Below are 20690 nucleotides of genomic sequence, written 5' to 3'. Positions count from 1 at the left end.
TTTACACTTAAAAATGATTAAGATAGCAAATTTCATTATGTAGATTTTATCACAATTAAAAAATTGAAAAAAAAAAATGAAGGAAAAAAACAAGGATTCTCTTCTGAGCTAAAACTTGTTTTACTTCTATGTTCCTTCAATCAACAGTGGGGATTATTCGTGTGTCATTTCAGTGACATCAATCTCCACCTAAAGAAAAAAGGACTAAGATCTGAAAGCTTTGATGAAATAAGATCCAACTAGAAAAAAACAATTCTAGATGATGTAAACTACAGGGGTATAAACGTTTTGATCACCTTCCAAAGGACCACACAGTACTAAAAACAAGAGAAAAACAGCTGTTTTAGCCAGCAGAGTTCACGTCTCTGAGGAAACCAATGAGTAGAGAACACACTCTATGTGGAACAAACCTAGATGTCCATGGACAGATGAATGGGCAAAGACGATGAGGTTCATACATACAATGGAGTATGATTCAGCCATGAAGAGGGACAAACAGGTCAGTTCTAGCGAGGCGCGTGAACCCAGAGTTCGTTATACAGAGTGAAGTCAGAAAGAGGAAAACAAATACTGTGTATTAACACATATGTATGGAATCTAGAAAAATAATACTGATGAACTTATTGCAGGGACGGAATGGAGATGTAGAGAACAGACTTGTGGAGGCAGTGGGGGAGGAGAGAGTAAGAGCAGTGGAGGAAGCAGCACTGACGCGTGTACAGTATTGTGTGTGAAATAGACAGCTACTGGGAAGCTGTGTGTAACACAGGGAGCCCAGGCTGGCGCTCTGTGATGACCTAGAGGGGTGGGATGGGGGGAGGGAGGCTTAAGAGGGGGATATATATACATATACATATGTATAATATAGGGAGATAAATATATATATGTAATTATGTCTGATTCGCATTCTTGTATGGCAGAAACCAATACAACATGGTAAAGCAATTACCCCCCAATTAAAAAAAATATATACTCTAGTAAACACAATGCTCCAATAGGTAAGTAAGACATTATTTTAAAATACCATGCCATAAGTTTATGGTACTGTTCTGATGATGTTTGCAGGAGAGGAAATAAGCCACATGGAGAATTCACTTCCTCATTTCTTTTAACCTCTTTTTCTTGTCTTTTTCTAATTACCTAGAGCAATTTCCCAGACTCTACTATCAATATCTTACAAACATACACAGCCCTTTATGATTAAGGGACTGGCCAAAAGACATTCAGGTCATTTTAAGAAAAAAAGTATTTCCCAATAAATGTCTTCCAAGGTTTCTACAAAAAAAACTACCTAAGTTCTTCCATCCCAACAAACGTTTCAAAGACAATTTCAAAATAATATGGTACTTGATTTTAGCTCAAATTTAAATGCATACTGGGAGGAACATAGTACTGTGAAGTAATGGGGTGGGTTTCCTTGATCTAGCGCAGGGATTCTATAAAAGATTCTATAAAAGGAATTTATATAAGAGATTCTACAAAGTTTATTTATAAATTAACCAAATAATTCAAACCATGACAAATGATAATCTTGGGCAAGTTGGTCCAGTCCTTTAGACCAAGCAGAAAGCTTAACAAACATTCCTCTTTACAGTTTTTATAAATGCAATCTTTATACCAGAAAAGTATTATCAAATAATGTTGATAAATTATACTTCAAAACTGGGTAAGACAGCATATTTTAAAAACCATGAGTAAAGAGATAAAGGATGCAGACTATGCAGATAACACTGCTGGACTTGGCAGTGGTTGTACAGGTTATAGTGTGAAAGCTGTCCAATTACTGTATACTCTTTTAAGAACAGATTTTTGGTGAGATATAAACTACTAATACATCAGATCCAGGATTCAAAGTTCACCATGAATTTAACAGGGAGAAGAGAGTTCAACTTCACGACCCCTTTCCATTCTAATATTCTAATGCCTATGAAATTTAAAAAAAAAAAAAAAAGTCTGCTTTTGTGAGAGTAAGGCAGGAAGATGAGGGATGGAAGATAAGGTTAGCAAATGAACTTCCTGACCATCCACAGAGTTAGGCACCCCAAAGACTCTTTCCCTGTATAGCACAAGTCACAGTTCTAAATAATAATTTCCAGAATTATTATTATGTGTCTCCTCCTAAACTCTGAGTTTCATGTCAGCAAAGACTAGATCACATTCACCACTATGTCTCAATATCTAAGGTAGTGTGTGGCATACAGTATGAATCAAATGTTTACCAAGTAAATGAAACTGAGGAAACTAAGATATTTTCACATATAAGCTGGAAAAATAATTGTTTTTAAACTACTGCAGAGCAAAAGAGGTTGATCAACAATCCAAGAAAAATGGGAATGAATAAGAAATCAAGAAGACTGCAAAATATCCTTAAGGTCAGGAGGACAGGCACAACATAACCATAAAAATTTAAATCCTATAAAGCTACAGGTCCAGAGCAAAAAAAAAAAACTTCTAAAGTTTTAAGAAGCCAGTTTTTAGCAAAAAGGTATAGTGGATTTATTCAAATACCCATGAGCTATTTAATAAATTGTCGGCAAATTTGCTTCATTTCTTTACGCAATAAGAAACAGGAAATAATCACAGGGAATGGGGAAGAGAAAGAAGTGCCAGTCACAATAAAAAAATTCCATAAGATAAACTTCCATAAAGATTCTTAGGGAAATTCAATATAAAATGCCCAAAACCTGATCACAAGTCCCCTGGCCTCTTTATGTTTTTTTAGGTTCTCAGAGAACTGGGGAACTGTAGACCACTTTCACTCAACATCTTTGGTAGTGAAGGCCAACTTTAAAATAAACCTAGAGAAATTAAGAAGTAGGGGGTATCTAAATAGGCAGTATTCAAGTCAAAGCTGAGGACTGTGGTGTCCTCTACAATTAAATGATTTTACAAAAAGCTATTCAGCTGTGAATTCTCAATACCTATCTTAACTTCTGCTTCATCTTGTGATGTCCTAAATATGGCTAAACAGTACGGAGTACCCTTGGCAGGATTCCACCTGACTGCTATGCTATACTTTCGCTGTGTACATAGCCCGTTGGGCCAATTTTACACCAGAGACACTTGCTTGAAATATGTAGAGACAGTTTTAATTTTTTTTTTTCAGATTTCCAACAGCTTCACAGAGCACAAGGATAATATTTACAAGTCTGAAAAAGTAAAATATACATAAGGATAAGAAACCAAGAAGCTATTTTATTCTCCAATACTGTGATCGAAAGATACATCACTAAGCTTCCCAGCTGTAAGAGAATTAAAAATCACTACATTAAGTGAACATATTTATGAAATTCAAAAACATGTAAAAATTGTACATCAAGGATTTGAGGAAATATGGTATTAGTTAAAACAATATTTTTTGCTAAAATTTCCTCAATGTGATTAAAATTTTAATAATTCATGGTTTACCTACAGATGCAAATAAAACTTTCTCAATCGATAGCTTTTTTTAGGTACTGCCTGGCGTGCTGCGATTCACGGGGTCGCGAAGAGTCAGACACGACTGAGCGACTGAACTGAACTGAAACAAAAACTTTCCGAATTTCTACTACAAATGAGTAGCACACTAGGTGCAAGAGATAATAAACAAGACAGGTGCCCCCTCTCTACGGAAAAACGAAAAGATTATCTTCAATCTGTATTCTTCTCCATCCACCCTCCCTCCAATTGGATTTTCTAACAGTTAATTTGGAGAACCAAGATAAATCAGTGACAATCTTTACTGGGTAGTTATTCTGTTTATTCAGGTTTATACATCATACATCCTACGGTGTACCTGACCTGCAACTTTCTCTCAGAACAAAGACAGCTCTATTTCTAAAACCCCACCAGATTTGGAACATATTAGTCTCAGAAACCTAACAACTTTAAGGAGCATCCCTTACAGACTCTCTTCAACGAGTTAGGGTAATGGGGAATGACAACTGCACCAGGAATACAGCACACAGTATCACCAACTTTTTTTTTTCCCCCTTCATTTTAACAGAATCCTGAAAGTCTGAAAAAGACAGTGTCTTCATTTCCTTGCTTACAGATCCATACTTCATATGGTTCCAAAAAGTACTCCTGCAGGTTAAGACTGCTAGCCGGCATCAAGACACCAGCCTGTGATGAAATTCTCCCGGAAGATCCCTGATCATAGACCTAAAATAATACAAGGTCAGAATCCTGGCCCTGGGGAAGCAGGTGTGGGCATTCCGCTGGGACTGCTACAGAGACCCGAGTGAAGCTTTTTGAACAAAAACCTGTTACAACAGCCCCACCACTGAGGAGCCAAACAAGAAGACCTAGAGATGATATACAGTTGTTGAGGTGCCTCCTGGATCTGTCTCTGTCCTCAGCCACCTTAGACTATAACCAACAGAACTACCAGAGGTAGAAAGAACATCATTCTGGACTCCAGGGTAATAGGTCATGAACTAGGTAGGGGTCACAGACTTTCATCCCCACTCAGCAGGATGAATCTGACAAACCACCGAGCTCTGAGCTTCATTTCCCTCACCTATAAACTCACTGTCCCAGGCAACTCTAGTAAGGTCCTCGAAGAAGAGAAACTCCAGGTGTCATCACTGTTCCTAGAGGAAATGCTTGTCTCCCGGCTCCATTGCTGTGCGCAGTACACCACCTTCCAGTACTGATTCCATCTGTCTTTCTACCCTAATAACCAGGACTTAGAGCAACTAAAAACAGGCAGCTTCTTGCTGCCCCACCACCCAATACAATGCCAACTTGACTGCCCACTACAAAATTTCTTACTCTCACTGCACTCTTACAAGGCAGTAATTCTGAACTTACCGTTACAAGTTGTATGAAAGTTGTATCAACGTCTTCACTTTTCCTCTCTGGATGACAAACTATGTTGCTCACCATGAAATCAAACTTTGCCCCCTACTGTCCACGAACAATACAGGTAGCTTAGCCAAATTTTTTTTAAGAAGTCCAAGAAACAAGAATACATATTTCCGAAGAGCCAGTTCCACCCGAAGGAATGAGCCTCTCCAGGAAAACAAGGAGATGAAGCAGCATACAGGCTGTCCCATCACCTTTCAGAAGTAAGAAAAATAATGCAAATGCCATTAATGGAGAAAGGCAACAGGCAGAGCTGAGAATACCAAGAACGGGCATCAGAAAGGTAACTCAGCAGCCTTAAGGACACTTGGTCTTGGGAGACGTGATCCCAGCATGAGGAAGACTCAAAGAGAAGGCAGAGATTAGTGCTCTGAAAAGCATCCCGGGTTCTGGCCTGTCACTCACTCACAGCTACTGCAACTACACTAGCAGGGAAGGAGTCAAAGAAGCCGTATCATCCTCACGACTTTTTCCTAAGTGTTTTGAAAAGTAAATGTTATGCATGGAGGAAGCTCCTGACACAACACGTTAGCAAGAGAATAAAAGTATGGGGGAAAAACTAGGGGGGCTTCAAGTGTTTCCACACACACATATGTTTCCAAGCTTTGTTGGACAATGGCAGAATTAAGGCAGCCGCAGTGGTGTCTCTCTTCAGCCACAACTTACACTTGGCAGGTTCTGCACTGCACAGACATTCTTTACCTGTGGCTGGACTCCTGGCAAACCAGGAAGGAATTATTCATGCCACAAAAGATATACCCAAAAGGAACAAATGACATGGGAGGGGAGGAGGGACAGACTGAGGAGGAGGAAAGACAAAAACTAAGCAAATATAATATACACGCAGAACAACGGAGAGCAAGAAAACCACACACCCTCTCCCCAAAACAATATGCAGTATCCTGGCCATGTCCTTAATACCCAGACTACAGAGCTATGTCCCTTTTCTCAAGTCCTCAAAAGACTATTCAAGTTGGAGGGAGAGGCCTGTGACATCTTTTAAGTTATTCTTTTCTGCCTCATCTCCTTAAGCAGACCAAGGAATGAAAACAGGGTTACTTTACAAATTCCTCTAAAGCTCTCTCAGTACCTAGGCACTCGGGACTGATGTGTGATGAAATGTTAAGTATTACACAAATTTCATGGCTTCTGAACATAGTTCCAGTAAGAGAAGACTTGAAGACATTTCTTAAGATCCTTTAATAAAACTGGAAGAAAAAACTTCAGATGAATTGGAATAAGAATTGTCTCCAAAGTAGACTAGCCCACCAGCCCACCAAAACCAAAGCTTTTCTAATAGCATAGCAGAAGCTCTGTGACAATGATTCTCATCCTTTAGGAAGGTAAAACACAATTAAAAAAGGAAAAAATTTCTCAATTCCCCCACTAAGAAAGACACCCTGGAAGCCCCTCACCAAACACTCCAAGGCATGTCAAAATAAGCAACATATCCATCTAAAAGAATATCATCATCATGGAAGATGACACCAAGAAGATACTCTTGGTATCAAGAGTTGTTTTTACGTGCCTCTGAAAAATAAGTTCAGAATAGACCTACAGTATTTTTTAAACTATACACAGAGTTAATTCAAAAGTAGTTGCTTTCTCAAATGAGGCACACACTTTTATTCGCACTCCAAGTTATCAAAAAAAAAAAAAAAATCTGGCTGGGCTAAAGACTGCACCAATTTTTAAAACTGCCAGCATTAAGCTCCTATTATTCTGAAGGGTTTTGCGAAGTTCAATACAGAATTCCTCGTTATGACTGGCCCAGCTCAAGAGGCTGCCAGGAGAGCAGGGCTTTATAGGCATTGTTCCGTCCTCAGAAGCCACATTAATGCTGGCTTGATAAAATAGATCTTCGTTATCTGTGTGCCGGGCTGAACAAAAAGTTAACTAGAAATGTAAGTGCTTAAAGTCACCAAAAGGAAAGCTCTACACTGACATTTTCTACCTACTTAGCATTCATCTGTATTCATCTCACTAGACATTAACACACACCAAAGTTGCTCTCTGCTATTTAAATTGTGCTATTATGCTCTGGAGCAGATTAATAATATCCACCTTCCTTATTGTAAAATAAAATTACAGCATTGGTCCAAACATGACATGTGGAGCCTCTTTCCACTTCTGCTGGCGCATCCACCTGCTCTACTGCACACGTGGGGGAAAGCTTTGCAGAGCTGCCCTGCTGTTTCTAGAGGAAAAAAGGCTGAAGACTGGGGAAAAAAAAAAAAAAAAAAGGTGGGGGGGCGGGGAGGAGAGAAAAACAACACATATAAACCTCACACCTGGTAACCTCTCGTACCAGCTCTTCTTCACAGGATTCTGAGGGGAGAATGTCTTTTCTAAGCTGACACCATCAGCACTGAGATTAGCAGGTGGGCCACGGGCCTCTTTTAAACAGTTTGGAACATCCTATTAGTTTTCACAGCACCAAGTAACTTCTGCTGACCTGGAAGCATCTGAACGAATATAAGCAGGCAATAGGCAGAAAGAAATCTTTGCTCCCAAGGGGGCAGGTCTAAAATCCCAGAATGGGAGGGGAGAAAAGGTAAGATAAACTGATGGAGGCATATATAAAGGAAGGAGGAGGCATTAAGGAAAAGGAGGTCAAAGACAAGACTTCTCTACCTAAAATAAAGACTTCAAGATGTATATTTGTAAGGAACAACCTAACATAATTCAAATATTACTTGCAAACACAAAGAAAATCAAAAGAACTAAAGCCTTTAGAACTACTGCCTTTGCCTAGATATTTGAATAAACTTTTTAATTCCCATGACTTTAGGAATTGTAGCTTTAGACTCACAGGCTCAAATACCCATAAAGGCCAGACAGCAATTTATTTTGAAGTGAAATAAACCAGGTTCCACATAAAGGGTGCAGATAACGAATATGGGCTCAGTGTTGCTCCATCTTCACACATTTCCGAGACAACACAAATAGGGCTCCAGATCTCTATTTGATATTTCCCAAAGCCTAAACCAACAACTCACTACTTTTCTAATAACATAATTCAGGCCAAATAAAAACTTCAGAATACGTAACCCATGGGCCACCATTTGGAATCAGGGGCTGAATTCACTTGTCTGTTGATACCTATTTCTCCTTTTTGTTTTGTAATAGCAATTGTCTTGGTCACAGAAGGGAGTCTTCAGTGAGTAAAATGCAACAAAATGTTTAAGGGCCAATGCAAAAGTGCAAGCCAAATAAGAAAAGGGCAAGTGAGTAGGTTACACCTGACCCAGAACTGCCAGGCTAGTAGAGCTGGCACGGGGCTCAGCAGCACAGACAGGTGAGTAAGGGCCAGCACAGAGGTGTCACAGAGGAGAGGAAGGCTGTGGGTGGTTCAAGTTCTCTGCAGAAACAAAGGCAAGGAAAGGATAAAGGCCTAAAGCACTGGTGTTCTGGTATTTGGGGAAAGTCCATGAGTCATTCACAGTCACAGGCCAGAAAGGACCCAAAGGGTTTAAACAAAATAAGCCAGGCACCGGTAAGTAGCACCTAGGGGAGACAAAGTGGTGTTGAGTAAACTCATACAGAAATAGGCCTTACCTTGGAAGAGATTATAGAAACTTGCTCACTCTATAATAAGCTTTGTATATTTAAAACATTCTAGATAGCTCTGCAATAAAGGTGGGTGATCCTCACGTCACCAGAGGTACCTCCAGCAGAGCAGCAGCAACGGAGAAATAGAAAAAGCTCACTTCTGAAAAGCAGCTCAGAGGAAATTCAGGACCAAGTACCATCAGTTCCAGGAATATTTTCCCCACCTTAATCTGGTGAATCTATTTTCAAATACGCTGTGATTTATTTGCTTTGAGACATACTTCTTTTATTTCTGATATACACAAATGATGCCTAAAGGATAAAAAAGTGATAAACATCCTTTAAAAACTGAACAGGTGAGCAATTTCCAATAACTTACCTGACAGGGCATTCATCAATGACTTTTCACTTGGGGTGTGAGAGGGTATTAAAACAAACACGGAAAAAAATGTTATTTCTGTGTAAATTTCATTTTTTTTGATGTATAAGAATAGATCCTTGATAAGAGATTAAAATTCAAATCAAGAAAATATGGACTGATTATTTTAATGTAAATGCTTAAATTTTAGACTTTGATTTCTCATTGAAAAAAAGATGGAAAATTTAAATTGAGACATTTATATTCCTGGAATGTCAGCTGGCTAAATTCTCATAATTTTACATGTAATCTCTTAACTTTATTTATATTTTCAAGAAAAAAATACATTTTAAACTTCCCTTCCAAATTCCACTGATGTATTTATATCTATTTCCATATTGAAATGTTCAAAGACATAATTCTCCCAAAACCTCCCTACAGTCTGGGAATTTTCTTTCTCCATGGCAGAAATATATATTATATGACAGTATGCTATAAGGATGGTATGTTCTAAAAACAATGGTTCATAAAACACACTGAAAGTCAAATATATAAAAGTCATCTATAAGGTCCACCTATTACCACCTTTCCAATTCAGTAAACATTGTCATTCCACTGCCGGAAACCTTATACTTTAATATGCTCAACTTCATGCCATCACAGAGATGTGGAGGGTTGACGTTTTATACTCAAAGGTTAAGAAACCAAGGACACAGGTAACTGAGTCCAAATCAGACAATGGAAACTTCAAAATTCCAGCCTAGTATTTTCCACCCGGCTCTGCTAAATGAAGAATTTCAACTGAAGTGACAAAACCTACTCAAGCAAGACAACTTAGTAGCTAAACTGGCAGCACTGTGCTCACAAGACCACCTTACAAGTATAATATATTTGTTTACAAAATCAGAACGGATTTTAAAACAAACTGAGGAGACAAGGGAGCTTAGCGTTTGTCTTGGATGAAAGCTGAAGGCCCACACCGCTAACACGACGGCACACAGAACAGAGCTGAGTGACTTCCTCCTGCTCTCACCAACACAAGACAGCTCCAATTCTCAAAGTCCCGTTTCCCAAAGAGAACTTTAATAGTCTTTATTCCAGAGGGCAAGATGGCAAAAAACTGTATGGAAATTTCTGTAGATGTGAATTTCTCCAGTGAAAGAAGGCCCAGGGCTTTCTTCAGATGCTCAGAGTTTCAAAACTCCTCAATCTTGACAAGAAGTTTCAATTTTACAGTGACTCCATAATAAGGAAACACAGGAAAGCTGAGAATTCTGAAGCAACCATTGCCCATATTCTCCTAAAGAGATAAGTCAAATGGAGTACTGAGCTTGAATTGAAGTGAATCTGACAACTAAAAGCAAAACAAAATAAAATGAAAATCCATCCTGAAAGAACAGTTAATCAGTCTGATATATATGAAAATAAGGATTTTTGTGATATTCCATTAACAGTCTTTAAAGCTGTTGAAATAATCTCCAGTAATCAACAGCCCACAACAACAAAAATTCTGGGGAAAAAGAAACACTAGTCATGTAAAATATAAATTTCCTTTTTATGAGACAGATTCCTTATTTAACTCAAGGAAAAAGGCTGGTATAAATCTACCACTATTAGAGAAAGAAAAAACATACAGATACCTCAACCTAATAGTCTGAAACTTAACTGATGCTAAAACAAAACCTTCATGATTTAAAAAAAAAAAAAAAAACCTAACATTTTACTATAACTGTCTCAGGATAAATAAATCTATTGAGAAAAAGCATTCGTTTTTTTTTTTAAATAATTTCTAAAAGCAGGAAAGAGGGTCTTGACTGCCAAACCTTATTTGCTACTCATTTTCAGTCACAAACTGATATAATGAAATCAATAATAAAGACAAATACTAGGAAAGTGCAAGTTTATTAAAAAAACACACAATTACTTGCAATTAATAAGGCAACCTCCAAATTGGTTCGATTTCAATCCCACACCACCTATTCCTATGACCTTCTCAGTTATTTTACTTATCCCACTCCTTGCCAAAGCACCTATCTTCTTCTGCATAAAGGGTGCTTACAAGGAAAACCCTTATCTGTCATCACACAGAACTACTGAGCAACCCTGTAAAGGGAAATACACAGCTAAGAATATTAATAAAATTGATGTATTCAAAATCTAACCCAAAGCGCTGAGAAAATAAATAACATCTTTACCCAAAAACAGGTGTTTTTACATAGACTAATCTCTGGAAACTTAGCATTTGTATTAGCTGGTATATATGAGATGCACCTAGCGCAGTGTTACAGAGTCGCCGCCTTTTGTTTTGTTTTATACAGTGGGTTACAAACAAGGCTGCTGATATAGAAAGTCATCTTAGGGGAAAAAAAAAATTCCTGTGACCTTACTAAAATTAAAGTCATGATATACATGACGAATGCTAAAAGCCAAATCTGTTTATTTCTTGTTAGTGAAAATTTTCTCAAATATACCATAAAACCCCTGTAAGATTTTACTCTACACTAATTCCTATTTTTAGTTCAGACTTCAAGTTACCGGTTCTACTTAAACCATAAAAAAAGCATATCTTTTAATACAAAAAAGCCTTAAAACAAATTACTGCCTTTAAGCTTAAGTGCCTTCTGTTGATACTTAGCACTTGAAATCAAAGAAAAATCAACAAGCGTTGCAAACCAACCAGTATCTAGAATCAAATAAACAGATGATAAATGTTCTTTCCAAATTAGTAACAAAACAATGGATTTGGCATCCAAGTACACAACATGTGGGTTCTGGAAGTAACGAGAACCAGTGAAGACTTCCACATCTGTAAAAGGAAACTGGCCAGAGCAAATAAACATTCTACGCATCTCATGTCCTCCACAGAGTTAATTCAAGAGTTGGGTGTGGCATCACCACTGCATAAAGCCTTGGATTTCCAACACTTCTATAACCCAAAGCAGCAAAGCTAGCAGCTAAATATAACAATTGAGACAACCTCTAAGCAGGACAAGCAGCATTCTCTGTGGGACCCAGAACAAAATGAAAGTACTGGTCCCCTTGTTCAAAATCAAGAATTTCAAGGGGCAGGCCTGGCCCCTTTCAGTCCATTTCACGGGCCCATTCAGCGGCCCTGCCTCCAACCAACTACTAACGCTAAAGAAAACAACATCATCGTCATCACCATTTTGACGCGGTAGCTTATTATGATTATTGGCCTGTTCAGCTGATTTTCCAAAGAATCAGAAACCGCTAGGGTAGGTTTTCCATAGGGTGGCACACCATCCCGGCTCCACACCATCAAAAAAAATTAACCTGGCCAGGCTAAATACTGTGTATCTCCAACCTTCCTTACTTCCAAGTAAACATGATCACCGAGAAAGGTGGCAATAAGAATGTGATAATGTGGTAGATTTAATAAGATTTCAAGTAAGAGAAAAAGAACTGACCCTACCAGACAGCCCAAACCATCAAAGAGGTGAGGGAAAAGTCACTCTTGGTAAGATGCTGCCTCAGAGTATTTAGGCCTTCCGGGACAAAGAACATTCAAGAGCATTTTGCCACTGTAGTGCTCTTGCACCATGCTGAGGCCTAAAAGGCATCACACTTTTTAGAAAAAAAGATTTCTCTCCAATCAAATAAAGAGGAAAAGGTTGACCCTAGCCTAGAAGCTGGGGTATTCTGGATGGCTCTGTTGTGTCCTTAAAGAGAACTGTGCACCTTCCTTCTAGAAGAGAAAAAGACGTTTGAGGTAAAGCAGTATTTTTTAACAATCACATTAACATGAAAAGCACAGAAAGCTAGAAAGGCTGAAAGGGGCAACAAGCATCCAGCCAGGAACATCTGTCTATACACAAAGAACCAAAAGCTGGATTAAGAAATGAGAAAGCAGAAATGCCACTTAAGAGCATTGTTCTCCAGTTAACTGGCTGGGAGCTGGGTCTTTCCTAAAAGCGCCCAACCAGACAGAAGTATCTTGCTTCTCTGGTGAAGAAGCATTAACCAGAACCAACCAACCAAAAACCCAAAACCAAAAAAGGAACTCTAACTACTAACACAACCTGAGCCTAGAACAGGAAAACTAGGTTCGGTAGGAAATAATAGGCCTGATGGACATTGACCAGTTTGGGGTACCTGGTCGATTCTAGGAGAATATCCTAAAACTAAAATTCTCTTGAACCATGGAGAAAGAGTGTGTGAAGCTTAAACAGATGACCCGATATAATTTCTAAGAGTAAACAAGATACAGAGAAGGAAATACCTAAAAAAACGGGGAGAAAGGACGCCTTAAACGCCTACGACTCGTCTTTGAAGAGAAAACAAAAAACCTTATTCCCCTAAAGGTGGCAGCACAAAGTTACCCAAAAGGGCATTAAGGGGCCAGTTTTGAGCACATAGACACAAAAATGTTCTCTCAAGAAGGAAAAGAAAAGTAGAGGAAGCATAGAAAATTAAATGTAATGTGTTCCTTCAAAATCTGACTTTCCAGAACCCTCTTGCCCCCTCATCGCTCTACCTCCATTTCCAAGAGAACATTCTCTAAGTATGTACGTCCCCCGCCCCCCGCCCCCTAAAAAGTGTTACATCAACATTCCTACAAACCTATTAGAAGGAACAGCTCAAAAACAAACGCAGTAACCTTGCAGTTCCTCCAGCAAGTCCGTCTCGCATTTCTAGAGCCAAAGGTCCAGATGAGAAAGTAGATCCAGGAAACCTTTTCCGCCCGCTCACCAAAATGGAGACTCGAGATCAGCTTCCGCAAAAAAGAGCGACCTTAGCACAAATGAAAAATTCAGACTCTGGGGGAAAGGATTCTGGACAATGTTGTCTTCAAGGGCAACTGAACAGTATTTCAAACAAACCGATTTAACTTAAGGGGATGGGGAAATTACACCCCAACTGGTATTAGCAGTGTTCCTAAATGGACTTATTTGCCGTAAGTTCGGGACTAGGGTACATTTTTATGAAGATAAAATTATTATGGGTAGGTCCACCGAAATATTAAGTTTTTAAAAGCTCTTTGTCCTTGCCGGACATATTTCGTTTGGCATTGTTAAACGCCATCCTTTGGAAAGGAAAAAAGGAGAGTAGAGAGCCGGTAAGAAAACCTCGTCTCTGCACATTTTTAGAAAACGTCGAGAAGAGATAAAAATTTTTATCGTAAAGACGATCTTTTAAAATGCACACTATTTAAATGATCAACTGGACAACTACGACTCCGTGCTTGTGGCTCACATCTAGAGGCAGGATTCTGCGCTCCAGCCCTCTAGGATAACAAGTCGGCTTTTAAGGAAACGCCGTGGAAGGCTGTTTGCTGGTCATTGTCATGACCACTGGAGGAGCACCTGCTGGTGAACCGAGGCAGGTCCGCCCGAGACTCTACTGGTCTCACCAGGGCACGCTCACACGTCCGTGCCCCGGGGCGCAGCTCGCAGAGCAAGAGGCAGCTGCCACCTCCGCGAGCCAAAGCCGGGAGCTTGCCTCACCCGGCCGCCAAACCCGACCCGCGGTTCCCGCCCAGCGCACCGCTCGCGCGCAAACCCGGGTGCGACCTCGAACTGCGACCTCCCGCGACTGCACCCGACCTCACCTGACGCGGCGCCAGGGAGGAGAGCGGCCCAAGGAGCCTCTCCGCTCTGCCCCGGGCGCCCACGGTCCCAAACCTCCGCACACTGCGCGACCGCGGCAAGTCTCGAGACGCCCCGAGAGCGCCGGGGGCCACGCGCGCTGGGGCGCCGGACCACAGGGCACACGACCTGATACCACCCGGCTGGGGTAGCCAGTGCACGCCACCTCCCATAAGGCGGAGGTGCCAGTGCACCACAGGAAACCTGCCCTTTTTCTAGAAAAGCCCCCTCCCCCACTTTCCCTCCAATACACTCACCTGCGTCTCGGCGCAGTGCTTCTCGCGCTACACGCGGCCGTACCCGGGCACGTCCACGCCCGTGCACGCTGCCGGGCGCGACTGGTCCCGCTAGGCTCCCGCCGCCCCCAACCAGCCCGTGCCCACACGAGGGGCGGTGCCACCTCCCGAGGCGCCCAATTCCCTCGACTCCCGCCGCCAGGGGCCGAGCTCTAGGAACTTCCCGTGCACCACCTCCGCCGCCCCCACCAGCGTTCCCGCCCTGAGCCCGGACGAGGGCTCCCGCCGAGGCGAGGCCGGACTCCGCAGCCCAGCGCCGCGGCGGCGCGCACCGCCCTCAGCCTCGGCGTCCGAAAGCGACTCATGGCCCGGCGAGGCGTGCCCGCCCCCACCCCACGCCCCCTGCACTTGCCTGCTGCGACTCGGAGCTGCAGCTACTACTGCTCGCGCCGCCGGCCGTCACACAGCCGCGGAGGATTCGCTCCGGGCGGGCTCCGCGGAGAGGCGGTGGTGGCGGCGGCGTCCCCAGTTCTGACGGTGGCGGGAAGGCGGACTGGAACCCGGCGGAACCCACGCCCCACCCGCGCGCGCCGGTGACCGGCCTCCTCAGCCGGCCGGCAGCTGCCTCAGTGACGCCCGGGCGCCGCGGTCCCGCCGTTTGTAGCGGGGCGGGGAGGAGGGGCTTGCTTGGAAGAGCGCCAGGAGGCGGGGCCGGCGGCGAGTTCGCGGCGCCGCGGCTTCTGCCGCCGGCGCGTGCCCTGCCCGGCCGCCCCGAGGGTCGGTGCCTGGGAGCAGACGTCTGACTGCAGCCGCTCCCGTCCTTCTCTCCCGGCTTCCGATTCCGAGCAGGCCCCCTGACCAGGTTCCCCGGGCAGCGCGGATAGCGTCGCGCACCCAGAAGCCTCAAATACCAGGTGCAAGTTTCCAAACCCCGAGGCTCCGGACGCTAACCGGCAACCAGAGATTTTGCGCGGGGGTACTTTGATATATTATGTGTATCAAGTATATATACATACATATACTCACATCTTGCAAGCAAAGCTAAAGGGCTTTTTTCCTACTTCACAGCGGAAGGGTCCGGTCCCTTCGCGAAAAACTAAAGGCTTGCCGGCGCTGCCCTTCTCTGCCTTTCTAGATGGAATCTGATGTTCAAATAAGCCCCGAGTACCTGTGCGGGGTGCCATTCTCTGCTTCAAACGCAAAAGTAGGAAATCCTGCACTCGACTGTATAAGCGCCTGCCTCTCGCCGCATCCTTCCAACGCCACCCACCGAAGCCCTGAAATGGCCAACTCTTCACCGAGGGGGCGTCCCATCGCTGTATTTCCTTGGCCCGCCCCCCACGCCCAGCTCAATCTCTTTCCTCAGGAAAAACCTGTGCCCGTCCTCAAACCCAAGGCTGGGAGTCAAAACCGACTCCAAGCCACGCGGCGGAAGCACGTTTTTACACCTGCTCAGCCGTTTAATTACGAGAGCACCTGTCGTGTTTTTTTCTTTGCAAAAGCTTCCGTTTTAACCCTTCCCCCTAAAAAACTACATTTAAAAATATCACCTGTCAAACCTACCTGTAATCGCAAGAAGTAAGAGAAAGGAACTGAGCAGTGGGCGGCTGAGTCGCCGCAAGAACGTGACCGAGGTTACAGCTTCAAGGGCATGATGCGGGTTTGATGCAGCAAGGTCCGCTAAGGGCGGCCAGCGCTCCCCGCCCCCATGCGACGGGCGGGGCTGGGGGAAAAGAGGGGAAAGACTCATCTAACCCAGGACCAGGGTAGGGGAGACAAAATTGCCCTCTTGCGCGAAGTTAAATCAGACACAGTAAAGCAGGGGGCTCAGCCATGATCGAAATGGAGACAGTCCATCCCTCAACTTGGGGGACCCGGACGAGGGACACCAGAAAGAGCTAATTGATTCTGTATCAGCATTTCTGTTGTCACTCCAGTTACGATTTGCAATTAAATGACCTTAATTGACTTTGTACGGGTTCCTGGGAAAATGGCTCAAAGCGCCTGCGTCTCTCTGACCTCCCTCTAAACAGTCAATTATAATATTCCATCCCAGGCAGGCAGGATTGCTAAGAATGCCTGTTTCGAAACGTCAGGCAAAAATGGGCCTACCAAATTTGCCAATCCAAGCCTAAAACTCTTAGAATGCCTTACGACGCCCTACTTCCTGAAACTGACTTCTTGAAGTTATGGGAGTCCTCTTTCTCAACAGAGTTCCCCAAGTCTTCCAAAGCGCTTCTACTTGGCTAACACTGCATTTTCGTGGAGAACTCCAGAATAGGTTAAGCTTTATAAAGTAGGCTTGCCAATCACTTGGTTAAAAGAGGGAAGGGGAACCCAGGAGTACCTGGTGTAGGACAGACTAAGCAATAACTAAGAGAAATAGTTACTTTTTAATCCCCCAAAAGGTGATATTTAAACACTCGGCATTTTGTCTCTCTTTTTTCAGACTTATTTGTTCATATTCTAATACATCTTTCAGATGTCCCATTTAAGAAACCATTTTACCAAGGAAATTTTATGGGCCCCAGACTTCCTATCCTTCCATCCCCCAAACACTCACACCTTTTCCCCTGACTTTTAGGAACTGATTTCCTGTTCGGGAAATAATTTCTTAGGTTATTAATGTCCACTCTTTACCCCCCACCCCCCGCCATGTTAAGACTACATTTTATAGATTGCACTGTAGGCCTAAGAAATAAATCACCTCGACTTCCCTCGCACTCTCAACATCCAGAGGATGGGTATAATAAATGTAGGAAAAGGCTGAAGGTTTAGAATCTTAACCAACAGGAGTGTTTGTACATGAGTAAGAGAGGGAAAAGAACCTGTTCGCGGAGAAAGTACAGGAACATCCATCCTGGCCCAGCGGTATTAAGAGTAAATTCTAAATGGTTGACTATTTCTCTCACTCGGGCCACAATAAAGCCAGATCTGCAGTTGGTAATTATGAGAGAAAACACCCAGCCTCGACATCAGTTTCGCTAACCTATGCTTGAAAATGGAAAACGGGAAATGTATCCAACCTCCAATTTCCCACAGTTGTATAGCTCTCATATTAATTCTTTACAAACGTGAAATAGGTGGGTATGTGGCAACGTGCTGGGCATAAATTTAAGCAACAATGGCCACACGAAGTCCTGTTCGCCGCTGAGATACCGTGGTAGGCACTGCCACCTTGCAATCCCCAACCCCCACTGCCCCAGAGATGGCAGAGTCGAGTCCAGAGGAGGCCGGCCGAGCGTTGGCTTTTCGAACCAGGTGGGTGGGTGGGGAGGAGAGCAAAGAAAAATTAACCCCAGCCGGCTTTGTATGTTTTCCCCATCCTCTCCCTCTCAAGCACCACACGGGCGCTCTCACGCACACATACTCACCCACACCCCCTCGTGCCAATAATTTAAACTTCTCTTAGGCAAAGCCAGCGCCACCACCACTCCCTCCACCCTCCTCGCCCCAAGATCACCCTTCCAGCGCGAACATCCTCCCCCTTTCCCACCTCTACCCTGGGTTCTCTTTTTCGCAGCAGAAAGCCAGCTGGTTTCTCCTAAACCCTGACAAATCACAAAAGTTAAAATGAAGCAAGAGTCTGCCCAGCGTCTCATCCCCAAACATCTTTCTTCAGGCGTCAGTTTAACAATAGCTATTCGAGAAAACGGGGGCGGGGGGGCAGCAAGGAAGGGGGTGAGTGAGGGCTGTGTAGCCGAGTTGGCTACTGAGGTGGCTGTGGAGCCTTGTCGGCTGCTAAGGGGTTCCCCCTCGCCCAGAAGGCGAAGTCAGCCGCGTAGGACCAAGGACAGGGCTTGGAATCCACTTCCCAGCGCCCAGCACAGTTCAGCTTCCATGCAGCCGCCCCTCCACAGACACAGCTCTAAGGATCTTATTTACGCTTTTCTGAACAAAGGGAATCTCACATCCGGTACAGGCTTAAGAATTCGGCCCTAAATTGGCTATCTTCTTTTAAAACAGAAGCACGATAATTGGCGACCGTGATTTAGAGTCCGCATACCTCGCAATGATGAGTTTTGACAGCTTCTACCCACCCCAGCCCAGCCCCAGCCCCAGCCCTCGGGCGGCATGTACTTTTTTACAGTCAACTACAACTCGCTGCCTGGTGCAGCATCTAAATTCCATCTGGCAATCCTATCTCCCCAGCACATGTTATCTGGTTAATGCAATTAAGTATGGGGTTTTCGCTGGTCTAATCTGCAAGTCCAGGCTTCTGATTCCCCTTAATGGTTCTAAAGCCTCTACGGTCCTTCGGTTGCTTCGCGAAAGTAGAGGCATGCATCCTCCCTTAAACCCAAGTTATCCCTCTCTTCCCACGAAATGAACTTCCAACCTCAATCCCAGCTCACTGATCATCTAGACTCCCACTGTACCCCTGTTATACACTGGCCACATTTACCACTTAAGTTTTTGCCCCTGACATTTGCGAATATTCAATACGTCAAGCATGCGTCCACTGTCTTTTAGTCTAGCTCTCTAGAATTAAAAAGCAGAGCAGTAGCTTTGAAATGAGACAAACATGTGCAATTAACTTCTTATTCTGTATTCCGCTCACTTACAGGTTTTCTGGGTTTGCCAGCGCATCGCTGCAACTAATGATTAAAGAAACCAAACCGAAACTTACCTTTCTCCCTTAAGGTTTTTGTGTATGTGTGTTTTTAAAGTAACGGTGCAGTTCTCCCAATAAGGATGAGCAAGAAGCTGCTGGATAGTTCTCTTAAGACAGCACGAAACCTAAACTGTGCTCGGCTTAAAAGAAGCAAATAAAAAGAAATGCTTTCGACCCCAAAGTCCAACGCTAAAAGAAATGGCGAAAAAAAAATATGAAAGGGGAGGGGAAACTTAAAAAAGAGAGTTTAAAAAGACGGAGAGACTACCCTCCTATTGCCTTTCAACTAAACAAAAAGGGGCAAGAAAAACAAACGAAGGAACAAAGAAAGAGACGAAAGAACGTTTTTTCAAAAAGACGATGTCTTTCTCCTTGTTGCTTTTTAGTAGGTCGCTACAGGAGTAAGCTGCTGCATCTCTAACTGAGAACAGAAATAAGGGGGGAGGACGTCTTAAAAGGGAGGTGGACTGGACCACAGATTTATAGCACGGTATCACCAACCCCTTCTCTGCCTCCGCACTGCCGTGTGTGCAGCTGCTCTGCCAGGCTCCTATCCCAAGCAGCACGCGCGGAAGTATACGCTAGGTCGCTGCACAACGCAACTTGCTCATCTCCCCAGGATCCTGATTGGCCTAGACGGTTCTATTGAGTCCGCCCAAGCGAGGCCGCGCGATATGATTGGCTAGGTGCTTGTGTCACTCTCGAGAGCTCAATGGAGTCCCGTTTCAAGGTAAGTTGTGCGGAGAGGTACACACTTAACGCTGGCGGCGAAGGGAAATGCAAGAAGCAAAAAGAGATGGGGAGAGAGCAACGTGGGAGGGTTGGAACTGTACTATCAGAGTTTGCGATATGGCACGACCTCCTTTCTTCTTAAATCTTTCTGCTTCGGAAAGACTCATTTCCTTTGCCATCACTGCCGCATCTGTGGCACGTTTCTTTATAACATTAAAACTCTGTCCGGTATGTATGAGTCATTGAGAGCTCCCTGTCTTTGATCTGAGTGAAAGGGATGAATGTACATCCATTACTTGCACGCATGTCTTTTTCGATTTGTGTTCCAGTATGCTATATTAGATAGTAGGCAATTTTATGTGTTTCTCTATTTGAATATATGCATATTGCTGCTGTTTGGATTTTTAGGAAAAGAATGAAGTCAGAAATGCTTTCAAATAAAGCTGCAGGGTTTGAATTACCTATCACTTCATGTTACAATAGAAAAGTGCAGGATAAACATCCTGTCCAGGGAAAGAGGCACTGAGTTGAACTAAGGTCCTTCACTTTGAGGTGTATGATGACTCTCAAAAAGAGCAGCTGTATATAAAATTAGAACAAGCCACTCCTCTGCATTTGCTGGCGGTACAGTTCTTGGACCACACATGTATTGCTGACAGTAAAGATAGTCGAGCCTTTATCTGGATTTAGAAAGTTTAACCAGAAGACCAGGTGCTTGCTGTCAACCCTTCTGCTTTATAGAT

At 43.3% G+C, this 20690-nt stretch overlaps 1 protein-coding gene across 23 annotated transcripts in view; it reads right to left on the bottom strand.

Annotated features, from left to right (window-relative positions):
• The window catches only part of ELAVL2 (ELAV like RNA binding protein 2), a 142259-nt gene extending 122439 nt beyond the window's left edge, over nt 1-19820 (bottom strand). For 3 of the 23 annotated variants that reach the window (XM_006077347.3, XM_006077351.3, XM_044939771.1), the window contains exon 1: nt 19231-19710. Coding sequence is in view for 10 of the 23 variants with exons in the window: in XM_044939772.2 (XP_044795707.1) it covers nt 15769-15914 (146 nt within the window). In the remaining 13 variants the exon portion in view is untranslated. The other 20 variants (XM_044939761.1, XM_044939775.1, XM_044939758.1 and 17 more) reach the window with 17 other exon arrangements.
• Nucleotides 19821-20690: the final 870 nt, after the last annotated feature.

This window comes from Bubalus bubalis, chromosome 3, assembly GCF_019923935.1.
Source record: "Bubalus bubalis isolate 160015118507 breed Murrah chromosome 3, NDDB_SH_1, whole genome shotgun sequence".
Lineage (NCBI taxonomy): Eukaryota > Metazoa > Chordata > Mammalia > Artiodactyla > Bovidae > Bubalus > Bubalus bubalis.
The sequence above is the reverse complement of the archived record's forward strand: the minus strand, read 5'-3'. Positions and strand labels throughout refer to the sequence as shown.